At 34.8% G+C, this 21806-nt stretch overlaps 1 protein-coding gene across 1 annotated transcript in view; it reads right to left on the bottom strand.

The window, feature by feature from the left end:
* The window catches only part of LOC104082290 (chromosome unknown open reading frame, human C14orf39), a 31171-nt gene extending 10197 nt beyond the window's left edge, over positions 1–20974 (bottom strand). The window contains exons 1-8 of the mRNA XM_009585366.1: positions 20926–20974; positions 20555–20611; positions 17329–17455; positions 11794–11883; positions 6638–6825; positions 6107–6149; positions 5572–5692; positions 4268–4362 (exon numbers count right to left, since the gene is read on the bottom strand). Of these exons, the coding sequence (XP_009583661.1) occupies positions 4268–4362; positions 5572–5692; positions 6107–6149; positions 6638–6825; positions 11794–11883; positions 17329–17455; positions 20555–20611; positions 20926–20974 (770 nt within the window). The remainder of the gene's footprint in view (positions 1–4267; positions 4363–5571; positions 5693–6106; positions 6150–6637; positions 6826–11793; positions 11884–17328; positions 17456–20554; positions 20612–20925) is intronic.
* Between the last annotated feature and the right edge of the window lie 832 nt (positions 20975–21806).

The following is a 21806-nucleotide window of genomic DNA, read 5'->3' as shown; positions in this document are numbered from 1 at the left end:
ATTCCTGCTTAGCACCTCTGTGCTTCTAGCTACAACATCTGGTTTAGAGCTGACTAAACAATGCTATTCAGAACAAATAAGAATTCAGTCAGTCTTTTTGTTCTTCTTGAAATTTTCCATAAATAAAAATAAGATAAAATGTAGGATGCACCTTATAAGGTAGTGTGGAGTAAAATTAGCAACAACCAAACTAGAAGCACTGGTTAAGACATATGGACCTAACAACACAACTGTGTTAGGCACAACTGTAATCATATAAAACCATGAAGGCACCTCAGTCAAATAACTCTGATGAAAAGGACTATCTTCACCTGTAAAGTTACATATACACCTACTGCTGTGCTGGACTGAGACCTAACAAACTACATAAACCATGTATCACCTAACACATCAATCAAAAAAAATAGGAATAATAAAAGATTTTTTAAAAATCTGTATTTCTTTCAGTTACAGTCATTATAGATATTACCTGTGTCAAGAATGAGTACTACAGGAAATAAGATGTGTATATGGTTGGTGTATCTTTAAATTCAGATGCAGCGAGCGCAAAAACAAGAAGGAAAAAAAAACAGACTTGAGCACAGAACCCTGGCTAAAACTGCTTCACTTTGTTCAACATGGCCACTTTACCACAGTCATCATTCAAAAATGAATTGAACAAGGCTGCCGCTGCTGAGGTCATGAGTTAGATTGCCACAAATCATTTTTTTACAGAACTTCAGATGCCAAATTGTGTTTTTAAAAGTTCCTGGAGTCAGTTTCCGTATGCTTCTGTAGAGCCTAGCAGACAACTCTATATTTCTAAAAATTCACTCTCCATGAAAAAAAACATTCTTTTACAATGCATATCTATTCGGAACATGGCACAGTTACAAACAGGAATCAGAAGCTCTTAAGATATGTATTTTTTAAGTAACAAAACCTTCCAAAAGAGCCTGCAGTTAAACTTTATATGCATATGCAATACACCTGCTCCCTTCCCTACCCAAAAACACTACTGAAAAAAACCCCACGTGCATCTTCTCTGACATAATTAATAACCACTGAAAGAAAAATCAAACTGCATACTGAAACTCAAAATAGTCCAAATTGCAGTAACGGCAAGAAAGATCATTTGTCTTTTTTCTCTGCTTCATTGTTAGTAGACATCTGAGTAGATAAAAAATCTTTATCTTGATCCATACTGCAAAATAGAGAACTTTTTTTTACTGAAGTGCAAAGAAAAAAATAGATATTCTTAAGCCAAAATAAAATCCCATTTCCTTAGCAGTAGTTTCTTCTTTGTAGCATAATGAAGCCCAAAGATTAATATGAGTTTATCTTCACTATAGGAATCAAGTGTATTTGATCATACATATCAAGAATCACACTTGCTATTGTGGTATTTACCAGGAGACTCTACTGAAGCCATGTTCAGTATTCTAATCAGGCACATGCCAGCAAGTCTCTTTGGAAGCAGGACTTTTAATAACTAGCTGCCATAATACCTAGTAATTAATAATTGCCTATGAGGTTGTGGTCAGCACAGGGTTGACTCTTCATATATGTTTACATTTAGAAGTCCAGAAACAGATTTGTAAGTATTTTTCCAAGAATTATATTACAAAGTTTTTTCTTTGGTCAGTAAAAGCTAATCACTTGTAATGCAAAGATACTGAAAGAACTGCAATAATCTGCTATGGGATATCCTTTACAAGAAGTTTTAGAAAAAATCTCTCACTTGGAACATAAGATATTTTAGGTATTCAGAGGTGGAATTAATACATAATCAAATTGAAAAAAAAAAAACCAAACAACAGAATTACAGAATAATGGAATTAAAGCTCTTTCAAACATTTTACAAAAGCAGAGAGAATGAACATGATATATGCCAAAGCATAGCTCAAAATACCAGCCTTTCTATGTAATAAATATAATCTCTAATTGAGAAACCAAGACCAGGGCTTCAAAAGAGTTGAGTACTATTTGGTGATTGATGAGAACTCTTGATTTGGAAATTTTAACTATGATACTTGTCTGTGTAACTGGTGAACCATGAAAGCCCACTAATCAGAGAAAACAGCCGGTATGAGAAGAGGAATCTGTGTTTTGCAGTCAGCCTAATCAACGACTAGCTGGCCAGCAATAAATGATTCAAACTAAAATGTTCCAAGCCTTTTAAAAGAACAGTTACCACTGCCATCCTCCTGCCCAAAGGAGAACATATATATCAGCACCTATTCATTAACTTGCAAGTTGGTTTCTTGTCTTGTAGCCCTCTAAAGCATTTCATGGGTATTAATTTGTACATTGTTCTGCTCAATGCTTTCATTGCTCCTTTCAGTTCTTTCCCTTGATGCTGCTGGTTTCTCTTCACGCTGGTCTGCATCAGTTCATGGAGATTCACACTACAACTCTTTTATTTTCTTCTTATTCTTCTTTTGTGGTGGAAGACGAAGATCTCTCCTTTTTTGTCACAAAGCTCTCTTTGCTCTCTAGTAACCTTGTAGTGACTGCAGAACAGCTCACAAGAGACCACTGCCTTTGGTACCCATATTCTGCTGTTACATTTTTGTACATTGCCTTGAGTCTGCAAAGGTTTTAATTCCTATGACTCATTATCTTAGCACATTTTCTGTTTCTGTTTTTTTCACAGTGATTATAATCACAGATTCATAATACACCTATTTTTAACATCAGTATACTTAATCAGATACTTCTAAGCTTTCTAGTGAAGACTTGGGTTTTTTTAATACACTAATGCCAAATAAGGATTTTTAAAAACAATTTTTATGCCATTTTCTACCAGGCTTTTTGTTATGGATATCTTTGACATAAATAAGCTTTAAAATTTACTCTAGGAAAAACATTAATTAATAATCAGGTGGTGGTCTGATACCATATGCTATATCACGTAAATGCATACATGGAGGTTAAAAGGCAATGTGAGTTAGGATAGTGTAAAATGTTTACAGCATCTTATAACCATGATGCAAGCCATGGAATTATTGCTTCAGTAAGAGCACCAAAAAGATCTATTTGTATGCAATCAAGACACAACTTCACATGAAGGTACAAGCACCCGAAGACTCCATGACCCGGAGGTAAACATACAACTGGCAGGTCTAGCAATGCACCCTATGAATTCCTTTCCACGAGGAGCCTGACTGAGTACTTCTTATGCCTCCATGCACGGAGCATAGATCTCTGCCTTTTATAATAGGTCTTTAACTGGCATTTTGCTTTCTGCAGACTGAACATACATGGGTTTTTTTGAAAATTCAAAGGGAATGCTTCCCATCTTTTTTTTTACCTAGTCTTAAAACTAAGTGGATCTCTTGCTTCCCTATGTTTCTGAGGTCTTGCCAATTACAAAAAGCTTATATAAGAAGGCAGAACAGTTGTAAGGGTTTAAACCACAAAAAAAAAAATAATCTGAATAATTCATAGTCTGTAAGAAGATATTAAAGACCTAAAATGCCTCTGTGGGAAGGATCTCAGGGATGACTAAAATGACACACTTCTATAGATATATTACACTAAATCCCTATTTAAAGCCCTAAAAAGCTTCTTTTTCAAGCACACCATAATGTAAAATTACTTGGACAAAGTCTCTTGGACATATTTTCAGTTTAAAATGGATTTTGGTCTAAAAGCATCATCTCTAAGGGTGATGTTTCAACATTCACAAGGACTCCAGATAAGTGCAAGATAGTCCTGATGGTGATTTTCAGTCGCTGTAATTAAGCTCAAATTAAAGTGAGCCCCAGTTGTAAATGACCACTGACTAATTTACTAAGCCATTAATCCTGTCTATGAAACTTTCACTCATGCTTGTTTTTAAGAGCTAAATTAAGAGTTAAATTTCCTAAGTAGTTCAGAGCTGAAGACAAATGACATGTGAAACCCTGATTCTTTTTCCCCAAATATGTGTTTAGTAGAGTTAATGTATTTTATCTCTGACTGCACAGTCACTAGTTGTATTCAAAATTTGTAAAACTATTCACATAGGTCTATCAGCAGTAGCTGTGAGGAGCAAAGGTTTCTACAAAATACTTTTAAATAGTATGTTTCCAGATACATTTAGCTTCCAAGAATCAAAATTTGCCACCATCTTAACCCCCAAAAATAGAAAACTTTTAAAATTACATAATTAAATCACATGACCAGGATTAGAGAAACTTGCCAGTCATTATTTAGCAACAATTTTTGTTTTGTGGCAGTCTTTGTGTAAACGCAGAGATAGTACTCAATGAAAGCACGGGAAAGAAAGCATTTTTAAGTGTACCTTTCTTTAAATTCCTTTGGCTTCTCTAAACTTTTCTGATTTTTTCCTTCAATCATTTCAGAATTACTTTGATCTTCTGTGGTCTCTTCAAATGTCTTAAAAGATAAAGAAAAAATAACATAAAAATTGAAAAACTTGAAAAATTATAGCTACGTGCTGCAAATGTTTTCTAAACCTGATGAATCAGTGGACGGTAGTAGAGTTTTTTGTAGCCAAGACAGTCTGAAGAAATAAGCAGAACAAGGTTAAAGAGAGGCAATAGTTTTTGTTGGACCAACTGTAACAAGTGGAATAAACACAGCAGTTTTTGACCACAGACTCTACATATCTATTCAGAACAAGTAGCTCCTTGCACGGTCTCCTTCACAGTTATAAATAAATTTGCCACATCCCTTCTTACTGGATGTTTATACAGCACACACCACATTAGGAACTTTAGTCTGTAAGTGCGAGTGTCAAACAGTATCACAAAATATAAATAGAAAACACCACCTGTGCACAATATGCTTGTATCAGCATAAGGCTGGCTGAAGTGGACATGGCTGACACAGCAGTAAATGGAGTCCTTGATCATCTGGTCCAGAGAGGTAAAAGTGTCCAGATGCAATACTATAAAAACTTACCAAACTCTTTACAAGATTGGTCTACTGGGGTATTCATGCTTAGGAGACACCTTTTACCTCCTAGCAGAGAGGTGGGTCAAAATGTTGTCCTGACCAAGTCCTTTTTTTTGGACTTTGGAATCAGTGCTTCTTCTAGTCAGTGGAACTGTACTGATCTGCCTAAAATCAGCCAGTTTTACCTCTGAGTATTACTTATGCATACATTTATTTGAAAAAAAAAAAATCTTAAAAAAAGGAATTTACAGGATTTTTACTGTAAAGCATATTTAGTTAAACACATTCATATTAACAAAAACTTAAAAACCAGTAGGACCTGTGAAGGCTGTATACTCAAGCCCTGGGGCTCACTAAGGAATGGCCCTGCTATATTTTGAAGTGTGTTCTCTGGCACTCTTGAGCTAGCATGAAAGTCACCATGACACTGTGCCCTGACGGAAATTGTGGTGTAAACTGAGGTCAACAGAAAGTAAGCTTTAAGAGCCTTTACATTCATGGACCCCTCTTCTCTAAGAAAACATACGTGATGCTATAGAAACCTAATTACTAATACTGGAATCATCCTGTTGGTCCGTGTGCTTGAAAGTACACTACTTTTTTTTACGTTTCAGAAAATATAACGGTGGTATATATAACTACATATATAAAATGTATTTATATAAAATAAAATTAAAATACAGTTACCTTTTTAAAACAGTTTATTTTCATTTCTAATTCCTCTGCTTCTTTTTGTAGTTCAAAGGATTCTTGCGTAGCAACTGCAGCAAGCTTTAACATTTCCTGTGTTTTTTGCCTCGAAGAAGCACTTTTATGTTACGGAATATTTGCTGCAATATTACTTTTTTCAAGCAAGGGATACTATCAGATCCCTGACCCCTCTATGTCATAAGCACAATGCCAGAGGAACAAAAAGCTCTGACAAACCTACATTTTTTAGACAGCTCTTCAAATCTTATTTCATTTAGGCTTCTTCTCCTTAATGAAGCATTTTGACTGATTTGTCATTAAGCGAAATTTGATTTTCTTTCCTCAAAATGCTTCCATAAACTTAAACTGAAGAGTATTATTTGACCTTCAATTTTCTCACAGAGAAATGCCAATGCTGCCCCTCTAAACATAAGTATATAAATAATTACTACACTTTTAAATGGAAAGTTGTGAAAGGTAAATATAAACTTTCTTGCCTGTAAACTGCATAAACACTACAAATCAAGGATACATCTGTAAAGCCCAATCATTTAGGGATTTAAAAGGAACAGGCTCTGCAGAAATAAAATTTAATTTCAGATCATTAATTCACAAATCTAATTTTCTTTACAAATACAAGATAAATTAATAGATCAGGAGCACTTATCTTTACTTAGTATACATAACAGAAATAGCAGTATAACAGACAGTAATGCCATTAAAAACAGCACCAAAAATATATGAAAAATAAATTTAAAATTTTGAGAGGCTTGTTCTGAAGTAATTTTAGGACTTTTTTACCCCAAGAAGCCCAACGGCAAACCTCTCTCCGTTACATTCATGGGTTGGAGGAATGAATATTAGTATGTATACTCTAAATTATTGTTCAAAGTGTCAGTTTGCTACAGAATTTTTTCCTAAAAATGGTGTTACAAAAAGAAGACTTTTTTTATTAGCTTAAGAGAAACTGTGGAAAATTAATTAGAGGATTTCTGTACAGCACTTTTAATGTGCAGTGCACTACCAATAGGATCTACTGTAAAAGCATTGATAATAGTAGTACCCAGAATATCCAAGCAAGCATCTTCTTTCAATTTATATTTTTCAGACTGTTTCAAAACTCTGTTTTGGATTTCTTCAAGCTCTTTCTTTTTTTTGTAATACTCCTGTGCAAGAGCAGTTTCTGCATATTTTTCACGGTGTTGCTTCAAAATCTCTTTATACTGGGTTATGTAATCCTGATACATTTTCCTATAAAAATACATGATTTTTTTCACATGAAACCATTGTTTATAAGGAAAAAGAACTATTAATTTATGGCATCAGCTCAATTAGATTTGCTGCTATCCTGGAAAAAAGTCAGATTATATTTAATATGCCACTATTTGGCTCTATTTTTTATCTTCCAGCTATTTTTAAGGAAGACTATGCTGTATGTAACGAAGAATACACTCATGATGTAAAAAACAGTCAAACCTCATTGTTCTGAATGGAATGTAGACCATACCATATTCAAAGGCAGCCTGGCAGATGACAAATGGTTTTTTCCCTGTTTAATTGTCATGAAACTCACAGCAGGCCAAATTCGCTGTTCGTGTATATTGGCACAACCCCACTGTTTTCAGTGGAGCTGTATCAAACTTACAGTAAATGAGAATTTGGCCTAGCATCCCATATTTAGAGCAGCCTGATGCATCACTGGACTAAGAGTTGCCTCCAAGGAGATGCTGAGTAATCTGTGTCTGACTCAGGGAAGCCTTAAACACACACATTACTCACACTAAAACAATAGGACTATTCATGCTTAAGGTTAAGCAAACACTTAAATGTTTAATTGGCAAAGAGCCAGAATGCTCAGCTTCTTGTAGGATGGCCCTCTAAATTAATGTTACACTAATATAATTTCACTGACATCATGTGAGTACATAGCTACAAATTATTAAAATAGGTAGCATCAATTAATGTTCATGGCATTTTAAAAGTCTGAATCGGCATTTGAAAAAATTGTACTATGAAAACAAACAAATACCATAGCAAGTAATAGGATGTAACTCATCACATAAAGCTGAAAATTGATCAATATTACATTTGGAAAGAAGAGAAAGAAAAGTGCTGTTACACAGAACAGCCATCCTCTTATGTTAAATCCATGACAGTGACTACATTGGAAAAGACTTCTTTTTTTCAGGTTTTCTCATTCAGGCAAGGAATTTACAGGGTAGATTGCTAATGGCAATCAAATATTCAACTATCTCATTGGGATGAGTCTTTTTTTACACCAGTAATGCTGCTGGCATATCTTTTATTACAAGTAATTTCCAGTACAAAAGTAGTATCTTTTGGGAAAACTGAATAATTAACAATGCCATCAAGGAACTGGTTCTGGTTCTTAATGTCACACACACGTAATCTAAGTATAGACCTGCAGGAAATCTGTATTTCCCACATAGACAAGAGTTAACTATTAATAGTTTTTAAAACGACGAATAATAACAACCAGTGCCCAGTAACAATATTTCTCTCTGCATTTGAAAACAAAAGCTTAACTGCTTAAAATGAAATTAAAAGATGTCATTTTCTTCGAATGTTGATATTCTATGCCCCTTATTCCTGAAAAAAAGATAAATTTAGGCATATGCAAAATACGTAATAAGAGTTTGATGGAGAGCATTTATGCAGATGGCACATGTTTATAAAGAGGTGTCACAGCTACAGACATCCAGTATGTATCATTAACGCAGACTAGTCATTTAACTGAGAAAGAAATATTACACAAAGTTGCTTGATATTAGAATATGCCAATATAAAATCACAGAAGGTGAAGAAAATGTCATCCTCTAGGAAAAGGTTATGTGAACAATAGAGAGAGGCAAATTTTAAAATATTAAGTTGTTAGTACACCTGTAGATTAGCCAGAAATTCCTTTATGAAACAAATTATGGTGCATAATAACAACTAAAGCCAGAGACCCACCTGTTTACCTGTACCATGAATAACAGCTCTCACTGCTTGCAAAGCATACAGTATTCCTCTTTAAAGAACAAGTTTTATCTCAAACTGCTATTAATCATTTAAATGCAGCATGACTGAAAGGCAGACGCTCCTGGCTGCCTGCTGGCTAGGCCAGGCAATGGAAGAGAGAAAAATTTGTGTCCAAATTCAATAGTAAAAGCTTCTGCTCTTACAAAAGGAAAACAAAAGTCACAGGAAAAAAAAAAAGTAAGATCTTAATTTTCAAACAAAACTACACTCCAGGCACTAGTTCCTGTTAAATTGACTGAAGTTCAATACACCTGTTTAGGGGAAAGAAGTTGTAGATCAACACTGTGAAACCAAGGAATTGACACTTCCCAAACTTCATGTAGAAAATCACATTAATCTATTTGTTTTTCTACATGGGTGGTCTCGGGAATCTAAGTTTCTTGATTTACTGAATATTTGCATATACTGTACAAAATTTCCCAGGTATGAAAGATGGAAAATATTCAGTTCTATCTAATTTAATAGATGCTACAAATAATAACTGAGCAACAAAGAAATTTGCTGATATACAATTAAGAATGCATTACAAAGAAATTCTAAAAATATAAATAAGTAAAATAATTTGTTGTAGCAGGTACATTTTAAGCTTCTAAAAATAATCCTCAAACTTTATATTCTTTTCCCAAAATGTATTTTCCACAGATTAATATTTATGGCCTAGTATAGTATAGTATAGTATAGTAGTTGAGAAATTGTCACTGTTTTTAATATTTTTCCTAAGTAATTCACATCCTCCAGTTCACACAGTTACACATAGGCTTTTTAGAATTCAGCACTGTTCACATTAAAGTCATTAGAAAAAGTTTTCATCCAATGACAATGGGAAAAGGACAGCACCCACAAAACTCGTGAACATTATGTGGATAGCTATTTATTCCTCTTTCCTTCTTCATATCACTTATTTTCAAGATGAACTTCCAGTTCATGTAAGCATTCTTATACGTTCTTGAAACCAATAATAATGAAAAAATGTGGAACGCTTTTAAAACCTCCATAACAAGTGCCTATTAAATGCAAACTGATCTGCCCATCTTTTTAAAATATCTTCCCATCTAAAGCAGTATGTCCTTAGTGCTCCCAAATGCCACCCTAAAGAGCACATTCAGCGCATAAAGTTCTAAATGTACTTATTTTTCTTCCTAATTTAAATATTTAGAATTTGCTGAATGCACATCTTGCTGATTTGAACACATCATCAAATACTTCGGTACAGAGGGACTGTATTTGAGAGAGCACTTTTGTAAAATACATTAATTAAATTTATTTTATTATTTATAGTCATGATGTCTTATAATTAAGCTCAGGAAAACAGATCAAACACTTTTATGTTGGAATTGAAACTAGTTATCTAAAGAGCAATTTAAAAGTAATGCTTCTTTGGCTTGTCAGCTCAAATTAGTGAAAGCCAAAATGGCTTAATCATATACTCATAGAAAGCCAATTTAGCCTTATTTCTCACCAAATATAGAGCTCTGAACAGGAAGAAGACAGATAAGCTACTAACTGAGTTAATTAAAGGCTATCAGGCATGCTATTTCTGCTGTCTTGGACAATTGGCAAAAAGAACACTTATAAAAGAATCAAAGCCAACATTTTAAATTACTTCAAGTTATATCTCTAAATTGGTATTTTGATATCTAGACGGGTCTGCCATGATTTCTTCACCATAGGGCTAAGCAACTTTTTCCCCTTCACGAGCAGATCAGTAAAGCTGAGCAACCTCTCTAAAATGAAGATCAATTTTACCTGAGTGTTAAATAGAACTTCGGAGGATTAACTTGGCACATGGCATTTTGAACATTTCAGTGAAAATCTTCAGGGACTGTTCTTTATTCCATTGAATGTAGGCAGCTACATTGCACAACTAATCATTTCTTTAAAATGCAGAATCTAATTAATCAAGATGAAACAACTGAAATGCCACTTACTGAACAGAATTGAATTTGCAATTAATACTGACTAGAATCTTACCCACAACTGGTCTTAAAATGGTTTTAGATCAGGCCTTCCTGAGCCAGTCACCCTATTTTTCAGGATCTAATACTGAATTTGCATGCTTTGTGGTTATTTTGAAGAATATACAGTAGTATACAAAAACTTGATTTGTATATTCTAATAATCATATGCAATTCATATTCACAAATGAAGAAAAGCATAAAATTATCTGAATGCTTCTAATTGTTATCTTACTTAGTCCATATATGAATTTAAAGACTTAGGTTCAACTAAATGATGCTTCTGAAAAAAGCATCTGAAAACCTGTTTTCAAAAAGTCTTCCCAAGCCTGAATATCTGAAACTACTGAATCACAGTATACATGAAGACATGTCATAATAATGGCAAAAAAAAAATTCATAGATAAAACCTATGTAAGCTTTTGTAAATATGCTCTGACATTTCATATTTCTGCCAAAGCTGAAACATTCATTGCCTTTATTTCTTGGGCTTTTCTTGAAATCGTAGGCAATTGAACAAGGTTCTGAAAAATTATAATAGTCATTTGGGAAGCAATTGAAAGAAGCCATATTTTATCCTATTCCATTGGTAACTACAAAATAACATATGACCTCATAATAATGTAAACCGAAAATTCTTTTAATTGCTTAGTCACTTATATTATCCTGAAAAGTTTACAACAACTTTTTGACACAGGCTGCACTATCTTTGCTGATCAGTTTAGACAGGTTAATAAGTACTACTGCTAAAAACCTCATCTAGCTGAGAGAGTTGGGGTCAGGGGTTGGGAAAGGCTGAGAGAGTTGGAGTCATTCAGCCTGGAGAAGAGAAGGCTTCAGGGAGACCTTATTGCAGCCTATCAGTACTTAAAGGGGGCTTATAACAAAGATGGGGACAAACTTTTTAGCAGGGCCTGTTGTGACAGCACAAGGGGGAATGGTTTTAAACTAAAAGAGGGCAGATTTAGACTAGATATAAGGAAGAAATTTTTTACAATGAGGGTGGTGAAACACTGGCACAGGTTGCCCAGAGAGGTGGTGGATGCCCCATCCCTGGAAACATTCAAGGTCAGGTTGGACGGGGCTCTGAGCAACCTGATTTAGTTGAGGATGTCCCTGCCCCCTGCAGGGCGGTTGGACTAGATGACCTTTAAAGGTCCCTTCCAATCCAAACTATTCTATGATTCTGTGATTCTATTCTACCTCACGTGATCATAGATACCTCTCATTTTCTGTAGCTTCTTGTAAAGCTTCAAGTTCATTTTTCAAATATTCTTCATGTTTGCTAAGAATTACATAGGTGGGCTTCCAGCTGTGGAGAAAGTAAAAAAAAAAGAAAGCATATAAGTGGTCTTTCCCAATAAAAAGCCATTCAGAAACTAAGACACCAAGTTACTTTAGCTAGCTTACTCGAACAAATAATTTACTTAATGTTTTGAAAGTCGAACATAAATGGGTTTAGAAAGCTTTTACATGCATACATTTATTTTCTTCGGATTTTAAAGCTGCAAATTCAAGAAAATATATATATAGGATTAACAAAGATTATAAAGCACTTTTTAAGGAATAAATAGAGTGAGTTTCACAAATTTTTGGAGCCTAATGCTAAGCAATTAGGCATCTAAATCCACATATTAGGTATTCAGAACAGCACCATCAGTAAATCCCTTAGATATGTATGATCTTCTTGTTGGAGATGCACACAGCTTCGTTCTCATCAATATCACCAGCACCTATCTCATAGCTAAATGCAAGCAGCAGTCACAAACTCAGAATTTCCTCCATTTGCTAAGCAAGTCCTGCTCAGAAAACAGCCAGAAAGAGATGCTGTCTTTCAGTACAATAGCCCAGACACTGGGAGCACTGACCTGGCAGTTTGGAGTCACAGGTCCACAAACCACCTCTTGCTGACTAGATTTGAACTCAAATTCTGCCCCCACAGGAAAACACACCAGCTAATAGTTAATAATAAATTAATGGCAGACAAGAACTGAACTTCAGTTGCTGTCAAGTCATCACTCTTAAGTCATCATCCACATATATTTTTGTATTTTGTGCAGTTGGTATCTGGCTATATAGTATGTCTACATTGTTAAATGCACCCATTCCAGAAACCTCTCTCCAGACAAGAGGTGCTGAGTGGCTCATGCCCAGCTCATAACTAGATTCCTCTAGAGCAAACTGATGGGTCCACATTCTGTAATACTGAGCTTGGATCTCTTCTCATGTGGCTCCCCTACGGCCCTGAAACACAATTAATCCATTTTTTGTTCTTCTCATTTCAGGAGCCTCCTATAATGTAAGAGCTATGATGCAGCCCACCGAAGTGATTTCCTTACAGCAGGATGCTGTAGATTGTACTGAAAGCACAGCAACTTCAGGGAATACATGAAGGACTTGTGAATAGTAAACTAATAGTACTTTCTCAATATTCAGGTATTAGAGATGCCTCTTCCTTGGATGTGGGAACTCTAGAAAAACAGGCAGATAAACTTTCTGATTCAAGTGAAATTCAGATGTGATCTTTAGGAGAGGCATATAATGGGTCTTTAAAAAGAAAGCATCCTGCCTGAAAAAAGATGGTGTAAGGAGCATGAGCCATCCAGGCCTGGGTATCTCCTACCCTCCCAACTGAGGTAACAGCTATCAGAAAAGACATTTTCAAAGAAAGCTGTAACTGAACAAATGGCCAGGATCTTGCTCAGTTAGAGGTGGTGAGAAACAAATTCAGAGACCTCTGGTGTATGGAGGCTCCAAACAGCGAGTAATACCTTAATAAGACTTAACACACACCAAAGTGTTATGAGCTGAGGGAAAGAACAGAAAAACAACTTAAATCTACTGAGCTAAATAGGTATATGTGCTACTGACAAACACTCCACTCATTCAGAAAAAGTAACCTCTGTAATGACAGGTTGTCAACAGGCAACTTCTGAGATGCTGGGAGCTGAGATTCAGATGATGGTTGAATCATCGGAACAGACTGGGCTAGAGTAGGGCAGAGAGCCTATTTCCGATGAAAAAAAAAATCACATTCTCCCTCCAAGGCAACCTTCTACAGAAGAAAGTGGTACACCCTCTCTCTAGTCAGGGCTTAAAGTGATCTATAAATTCAGCTTTTGTCCAGAATACAAGGTAACACAGACACCTACAATGAGTGGATCTGTCCTAAGAGATGTACACACAAAACCCAACTTTAGGAATACATACATGGATTCTATCAAAGCTAAACGTTGAAGAAATAGAAGAAGGAAAAATCCGTAAGGACTGAAGAGACCCAGTGAATCTGGAACAGCAGAGATAGTTACATTTAAAGAGTTACATCAACAGGGAGGAAGGGAGAAATGGCAATACAGAACAAGGCTGCAATTGAACAAATCAAATAATTCTTTACTGGACAGGTGAAAGCAACTGAGGACATATGGTTCACTTTGACTGCATATTCATGAGCAGGGTAAGTAAAGGGCACTTTTTGGATGTGAGTATGCCCTATGGTTCAAAACTTGAGGGTGTGTAGCATGCAATCACACAAAGCATGAATGTGCATTTGGACAATCGCTCCAAAGGTGGAATAAAATAGAGGCTTCAGTAACAGCTAACTTAATGCAATTTCCATCAAGGAAATAAATAAAGAACAAAGACCTGACAATTAATTTGCTGAAGTCCAATAACCTTGAACAAAAAATAATATACTCCAAGTGGTGAGACAACACAACATATAATCAACATTTGTAACAGCAATAAAGTTTGTCAACAAAAAAGCTGAATGAGAAATTGCAGCATCTATTCAGGAAATTTAGCATTATTGGCACAAATTGTTTGACACCACTGGTAATTAAAAATATAATTACAAAATGCTACTTTACCATATCTACTGCAAATTCAGCAGAAAGCTGAATTTTTAAAGGATTGGATTTTTTTAAAAGTAGAAACCAACACTACATACACAAAAATGTACTGACACACAAGCACTGTGATGATCTTCTTCTCAGAAGACTCCATGCCTTTCATTGGAGGAAAAAACTAAGCGATGAAAAAGTCATAGAGCTTTTATTAATCAAAGTACAAACCATGTTGTGCATTACATATTGTGTTCACATCTGTACAGCAGACATGCAAAAAACACATAGTACAAGACTGCTGTATGTAACAGAACAACGTATACAGGATTCAAGTAGCTCATCTACTGGTTTGTTAAATGCATCACTGTTTCACAGAGGTTCTTGGTAGCTATCACATTTATTTGTCCTTCCTTTGACCAGCTAGGGTACAAAAAAATCTTTATCCACACTACTCAGAAAGCAATAAAAATATCCTGTAGTTTAGCTAATGACAACAATTTATTTTCCAAGTTAGCAACATTCTGGGTTCATCTAGCTTTTTTTTTAATTTCCATGAAATCTCACCATCCTTGAACCCAAATTTAAAAAAAAAAAGAGAAAGTATAAAATTGGAATAGGTTCCATCTCATCCTTGAACCCAAATTTAAAAAAAAAAAAGAGAAAGAATAAAATTGGAATAGGTTCCATCAGCAGTATTTCACCACTTCTTATTGTTCTGGGATCAACATTTCTAGTTCGAATCATTCAAGAAACTAAATATGAGAAAAATGTCATCACTTGTCTAAAAATACATATTTCATTTTGGTCATTTTGTGCCTTCACTTCTTGTACAATATGGATTTCTTTAGAAAACACAGTAGTATCCTGATACACCTGTCTCATATATCATATTTTCTGTAGACTTGTTGAGTCTAAGAATCCCATCTTTTGTTCAAAGTCTTCAAACATGCTTCAATTTACTTACGATGTCCAGTAATCCAGACAAAAAGTTGTTTCTTTGAGAGCTCTATTGAGCATTATTGGCAATTAGTCAGCTATGAGGGTGACTGTGACTCCAAAACAATATTTGAATTTAAGAAATCAACATTAGAGTCATGTCCAGTATATGTGGAGTATCAACCAAAATAAATTTTAGAAGTTTAAGATTATTCTACTACGTAAGTGCTCTAATTGTCTGATCTTATAGCTAGGACTTGTTTATTGCAGTTTTCAGTATGTCGTTAAATGACATTTTCAGTAATTTAAGACACAGTGTCTCTACTCTTCTGCAAGCATTGTACTTCTATGAATACATGTATTCATTAATGAGTCACTTCTCATTTTCAGTCTCTTTACACTAATGCCATTAATTATACTTAGTAGGACCTAAGCCAAAACCCATTGAATTCAATGATTAAAATTTAGATCAGATTCTTAGTTCTACTCTTAACTTTTTATTTCTTTATCTGCATCACTTTAGAGTTTGTGATTTGCAAACAGATTTGCAACTTCAAAAGATATCTAAGGAAGTAGTGTGAATGGTTTCAGAAACTTACAAAAGTGTTCATTTTATACTACTTTGGAGACAAGAATTTAATGTAAAGGAAAACTGGAATTTTCTTGTCAAGGTCAAATCTTTTCCTAATTCTTTTTATGATAAAGCTACAAATCAGTATGGTATGGCAATTGATTCAAACTGCTAGCCCCTATACCCACTGCATTCACTAATGATTCTATTCTTTCTTCTGTTTTCAGATAGTTCAAAATAAACCTAGAAAGGACCCTGATGCTATCTTTACTTCTCTTTTTATTCTTAGAAACACCCACATTCTCCATTTACAACCTAAAAAAAATTTTCAGATATATGTTATAGACATTTTTATTCAAGTACTTATCTTTAGGTATAGAATTGCAAGAAAACAAAACGGATAGAATTTGCTAACAAATCATCACTTCAACTGCCAAAGAACTAGACAGATTGTGGAGAGATGAACACTGCAATAAAAGACAGGATTATATCATCTGGGCCAAACTCTGTATTGTCAAATACAGATTTGCCTTTTTAGCTACCCCTGCAAACACCTGAGATTTTAATTTTTAAAAATTAGACATTCCATGTCAGTAAGAAAAAACTCCCTGTAGCCAAATTCTTGCTTGAGAAACTTCTAATTACTAAGATTCTAAAGTGATCTGCATTTAAACTTGCACTAATAATCTGATAGAAAAATTTATATGAAGAAAACTGAACTGCAGCCCATTGCATTCATCAAAACAGTGTGCCTAGAAGAACAATTTTGCAGTCTGCAGTAAAAACTATACCAAAATCTGCTAGTATAAGTACACATAACTGTACGTAGAGGCAGTTATGAGACATCTTAGGCGACGATATGTATAGAACAAAAAGTAATGTGAAACATGTTGTGAAAAAAGAATAGAAAGATGCTTCAGTTTCAGGAAGCCCAATTCAGAATTAAACAAAGAACATCATAATGGAGCTTTATTGTCACTGACAGTTATTAACTTTTTTTAGTTAAAAAAAACCCACTTTTTTTGAACAGTATTCTTAATAATGTTCAAATTTGACAGAACTCATATGCATCCAAACGTAGAAAAAATATGTTTCTATTACCTTACTACTTGAATATTTTAGCATGCTGCAAAAACAGTACCTGTGATTTCTGAAAACTGTTGATTCTAGTAAAAAACTAAAACAAACTTAAATGTAGTCTGGTTTTCAGTAATTTACTTTTTCAAGGGATGGATAATACTGCAATTTTTATACCTGATGATTTGCAGCTTGAAAAAAATAGGTGAATACCAAAGTTTTCTTTAACGTCACTCGTGTCTGAACACACACATACATATTTTTACACTACTTCCTCACTGACTTTCTTAATGCCACCTGTAACTCAAACTTCAGGCTATATTATACTTACACATTACAGCTCTCCTTACTACTCTCATTTTGCTTGTGCAAATCAGCAATTGCATCATTGATGTTATTTATATTTTCCTGCAACCTAGCGATTTCATTCTTTTTTTCCGTTATTTTTACAGTATACACTGAAATTAAAAATAAAAATTAAAAAGTAAGCATATGTATTTTGAACACATCCATAAAATAAAAAGTCTACATTCGGAATGATTTGAAATTTCTTCCAAAATACTTAATCTCGATAGTGCCAGATGAGTGGACAGCTTGCAATTAAGCAAAGCAACAACAAAGTGAGTCAAAAACTTAGGGAGTTTCAGCTGTGTGGCGAGTACCTTAATTATCATCTAATATTGTGAGATTGACTTTGGAAGAAAAAAATTATTTGCTGTTTGTGCATCCCAGTCTATATAAAACTGAAGTAACTATTAATGGTAGAAATCAAACCACTCTTAACAGTTAGAGCTGACCCTTCTGGTTTTTTGCAGTCCACAGCATCTGCAAATACTAGAAGTAGTATACAGGGAAACCAGAGTGTAAGCCACTTTGCCCTCAGTAATGCTTGCAACTGGGGAGACTGACTGGAGTACAAAAGTTGCTTGAGATAAAAGGTCTCTTTCAAACATTTGTTTTCTTTTACAGAAGTCCAGAAACACAAATGTTTTGAATGGGAAAGCTGACTACAAGAAAGGAAAATAAAAACATCACTAACGGCAAACTATTACTAGAAACAGAAACAGAGAAATTAAAATAAAAAGGGAATTTACTCAAGGTGGGAATGTGTAATGTATGACAAATTAATATAGGAGACAGAGATTAATTATGAAAAACATGCATTATAATGGCAGAACCTCAAGCACTATGATATTTGTGGAGATTCTTAAGGCAGATTCTTAATTCTGCCTTTTCTAACAGCAGACAGCTGACAACATTTTCTGAATGAGTGGTTAGTAGAGAATCCGTATCATTGAACATGACCAGTGTTCTCTTTCACAAGTAAAAGCTGTGAGAGCTATCGTGCATGCTCACGTTGCAATGCAGTGAGTACAACCTAGGTGTACTTTTTTTTTTTTCCTCTGTGCTGTTTATTTCTTATTTTTTCATACAAGGTTTCAGATTTATTAGTGCCAAATCATCCCTTGCCATCACGCCTGCCCTGATGCACTATATGCCAAAGTTGGTGGCCCTAAACAGAAGTCAATCACAGACATCCCGCCCTTCTCATCTACTTAACCGGGAAGGGTATCTTGGTTATGCAAGATGTGTCTTGAGTTGTTTGAATTACTGCTCTAGAACTTCAGGTCATCCTGAAGTTTGGGTCTGGTTTTGCAGTACTTGCTATATATTCACTTTCAATGCCATTTATATCAGAAAAAAACACTTCTCAGAGAGAAACATCAGTCAGTGAAAAGCAAAAGATTCTCAATGTATTTCAGTATCTTGAGTTATCCTGAATATCTTAAATATCTTAATATTTTCAGTATCTTAAGTCAGTAACTTGCCTTTACTTAGCATGAAGCATAACTATTGGACAACTGACATATGCTTCATTCCTGTAAAAAAACAGGTGTATTTGGAAGTATCCTGCAGGTGACATTTTCAGATTTACCAAGATATAACATAACTGTATTAACTGAGTATCTATTACATAGGCAAAGCTATACACTTAACATTTCATTTAGTATTTTCTATAGATGAGCACTTCTGTGACAAGTGTGAGTGGTTCTACTCACCCTTTGCTTTCCCAAGGACCTTGTGGATGAGCACCATCTCACCCAACTTTACAATGCAAGCATCTACTTCAGAACTAGACACCAATGGCTCCACACACTCAGGAGAGACAACAGACATTTTTTAAAGCTTACTTTATTTAACCTACTTTAAACTCTTTCTTCAGGATGAGACAAATCACACCCTAAAAGTGCTTACTTCCCTCCACTGGTTGTAAAGGGACTCTAGCCAAAAAGCCTGATGAATCTCACACTAGAATTCTGAGGCTGAATGCTACAACTGTTCCTCTGCCAAGTAATACTCACACAGAGACAAAATTAAATCAGTGGAACTATTTCTGGATAAGTTTTTGAAGGATTTAACCCAAACTTTTAAAAGTCTGAGTGTTGGTTGTGAGTTCACACATATTTAGGTATCTCTGAACTGAACACACAAATAGCTATGCCATGTTACTACACAGCCTTTGGATTTTCCCTAAAAGCATCCTCATTTACCATAAGCTTGCATCAATGTTAAGAAAAAACTCAACTCTAAGGTTCAATTATGTGACTGAAGAGTTTAAACAGAATTCTAAGTGTACCAGGTTTAGTGTTACAGATGTTTTAATGTTTAAGATGTTTCAATTTAATATTGATAATCTTCTTAATGAATAAGTACTTGCTTTGACATATCAGTCAAGATTATTAGAAATGTTGCCATCAAGAGGCACCAGTCAGACTAGAACGCTCTCGTTCTTTTTCCTGAAGGTTATGAGCTTCAATTTCTACCTACGAAAGTAGTAGTGACGTAGTGATGAGTACAGATGTCATCAGATTGTCTAAAGAATAGTTTCTATACCACAACCATTCTCATGAGCGAGTGATACCACATAGTAGCATGGTTAAAAAAATCAGTCCAGACCGAAGTCTGTAATATTATGCTGTCTGTTAGTCCTGGGGAAAAAAAAATTTGATGTGAAGCAAGGCTTTCTTATTGGGTTTACTGTTTTGAATTTCAAATAAAATTATCAGCTGCTTGATTGCGGAAAAGAAGAACCAGGCTTGAGTAGGTAGTAGCAACTGAGAGAACTTTCATTTTTGTAAGAAAACAGAAAGAGAGAAGAAGCAGTGAGGCAGAGGTCCAAATCTGGAAAGAACAAAAAACATGAAGAAAGAAAGGGAGGCAAGCGGCAGATGTATTGAGCAAGCACAGCTGAATCAAAGAACTGCCAGTGACTGTGAGGAGCTACAGAGTAAGAGCAGGAAATGGCGCAGCATGAAACTGGCTGTCTATGAGACAGCTGAACAGCATTAGCTGAAAGTCGCAAGCAAAAGCAAAGTCTGCTAGGGAGAATGAGCAAGTATTGATGGCAAGAGATGAGGTAGGGTGAGAGCAGGACACGGGACAGCTTTCATTATTAGGCTTGCTTCCGCCCCTGAAACACAGAACATGTACCAGGACTAATGAAACAAAAGCAGTGTGTTCAATGTCTAATAAAATGATAATTTATCACTACTTACAATTTATCTGTTGATTCACATGTTCCTTAGCATAAGAAGTTTGTTCTAGTTGGAAAACTAAGAAAAAAAGAAACACTTTTTCCCATATATATACGAGTTGAGCTGTGAAACAAATGTATGTTGTGCATTAATTGCACAAACACTGATTAAAAAAGATTTTAACAAAATATCTAAATAGCAATTTTACTATTAAATAGCTGTTAGTACCGCTCGCCATAACCTCACTGCTAACAAAACATTATGTAGGCAAACACCAAAAGCTTAATATTATAAATTTATTTGACGTTAATATAACTGTTTAAAGCAGAAATATCACCACATGTACTGCATTAGTAATTATTAATTTAAAAATATATGATATACTGACCTACCAAACTCAAGCAGAAGTTTGTCTAAGTTGCTCAAAAGCCTGTCACTCATTGTGTAAACTACAAAAGAAAAATGCAATTGAAGGATTTACACAGTCAAAAGCTTTATTGATACAATAAACAAGTCAAAATTTCAAGACAATACCATACCTTTTAAGATAAAAGGGAGAAAAAAAGTTTTAACTGTATTTGAATTAGTATCTGAACCACTTTAGTGGAACCAAATTTCTCACCGATAGTGGTAATGGACTCACCGAAAGTCGAAACCACTGTTAGGAAAAAAGGAAGTGTATCATTTAGGTAAAGCTTTGTTCTTGGAGCAGTCCTATCTTTGAGAGGCTTAATGTTCTTAGAAGACATGAAGAATGCAAGAAAAGATGCTTGCGTACAAAATGTGTAGCCTCTATGCCAGCTGGTTTACTAAGCCTATCGACTGCAACCCTGGTAATGGAAAAGCTACTTATCCATTCTGTACATTCCTCTCGTAGTAATTGCAAAGTACATTTAAAATCTGAAAGTATATGCATAAGTGTGATTAAAGACAGAACTCACACACAGTGGAAAGCAGATTATTACAAATCCATTCTTCTGTTTGCATAGTGGTGCTATGTGCAGAAATTCAGTTATGGGTTTTTAAACAGTTTGGGAGTCATGTAGTCTTCTAAAAAGGATGCAATCACCATTTTATCAGAACGCAGTAAGTGCAGGTAGTTAGCTCAGATATACTTAACATTAAGCAAAGTTATCTGATACTTAACTGTTCCACAATGGCTTCGCCATAGTGTCAGTATTGTGTAAAAAGTAAAGCCACAACAAATTCTGATGAGGATGAGATCCTAATCCAGGATAAAGTGGAATAGAAAACAACTGCAGAATTTAACTAA

Source organism: Fulmarus glacialis, unplaced genomic scaffold (assembly GCF_000690835.1).
Source record: "Fulmarus glacialis isolate BGI_N327 unplaced genomic scaffold, ASM69083v1 scaffold809, whole genome shotgun sequence".
Taxonomy (NCBI): Eukaryota; Metazoa; Chordata; class Aves; order Procellariiformes; family Procellariidae; genus Fulmarus; species Fulmarus glacialis.
The sequence above is the reverse complement of the archived record's forward strand: the minus strand, read 5'-3'. Positions and strand labels throughout refer to the sequence as shown.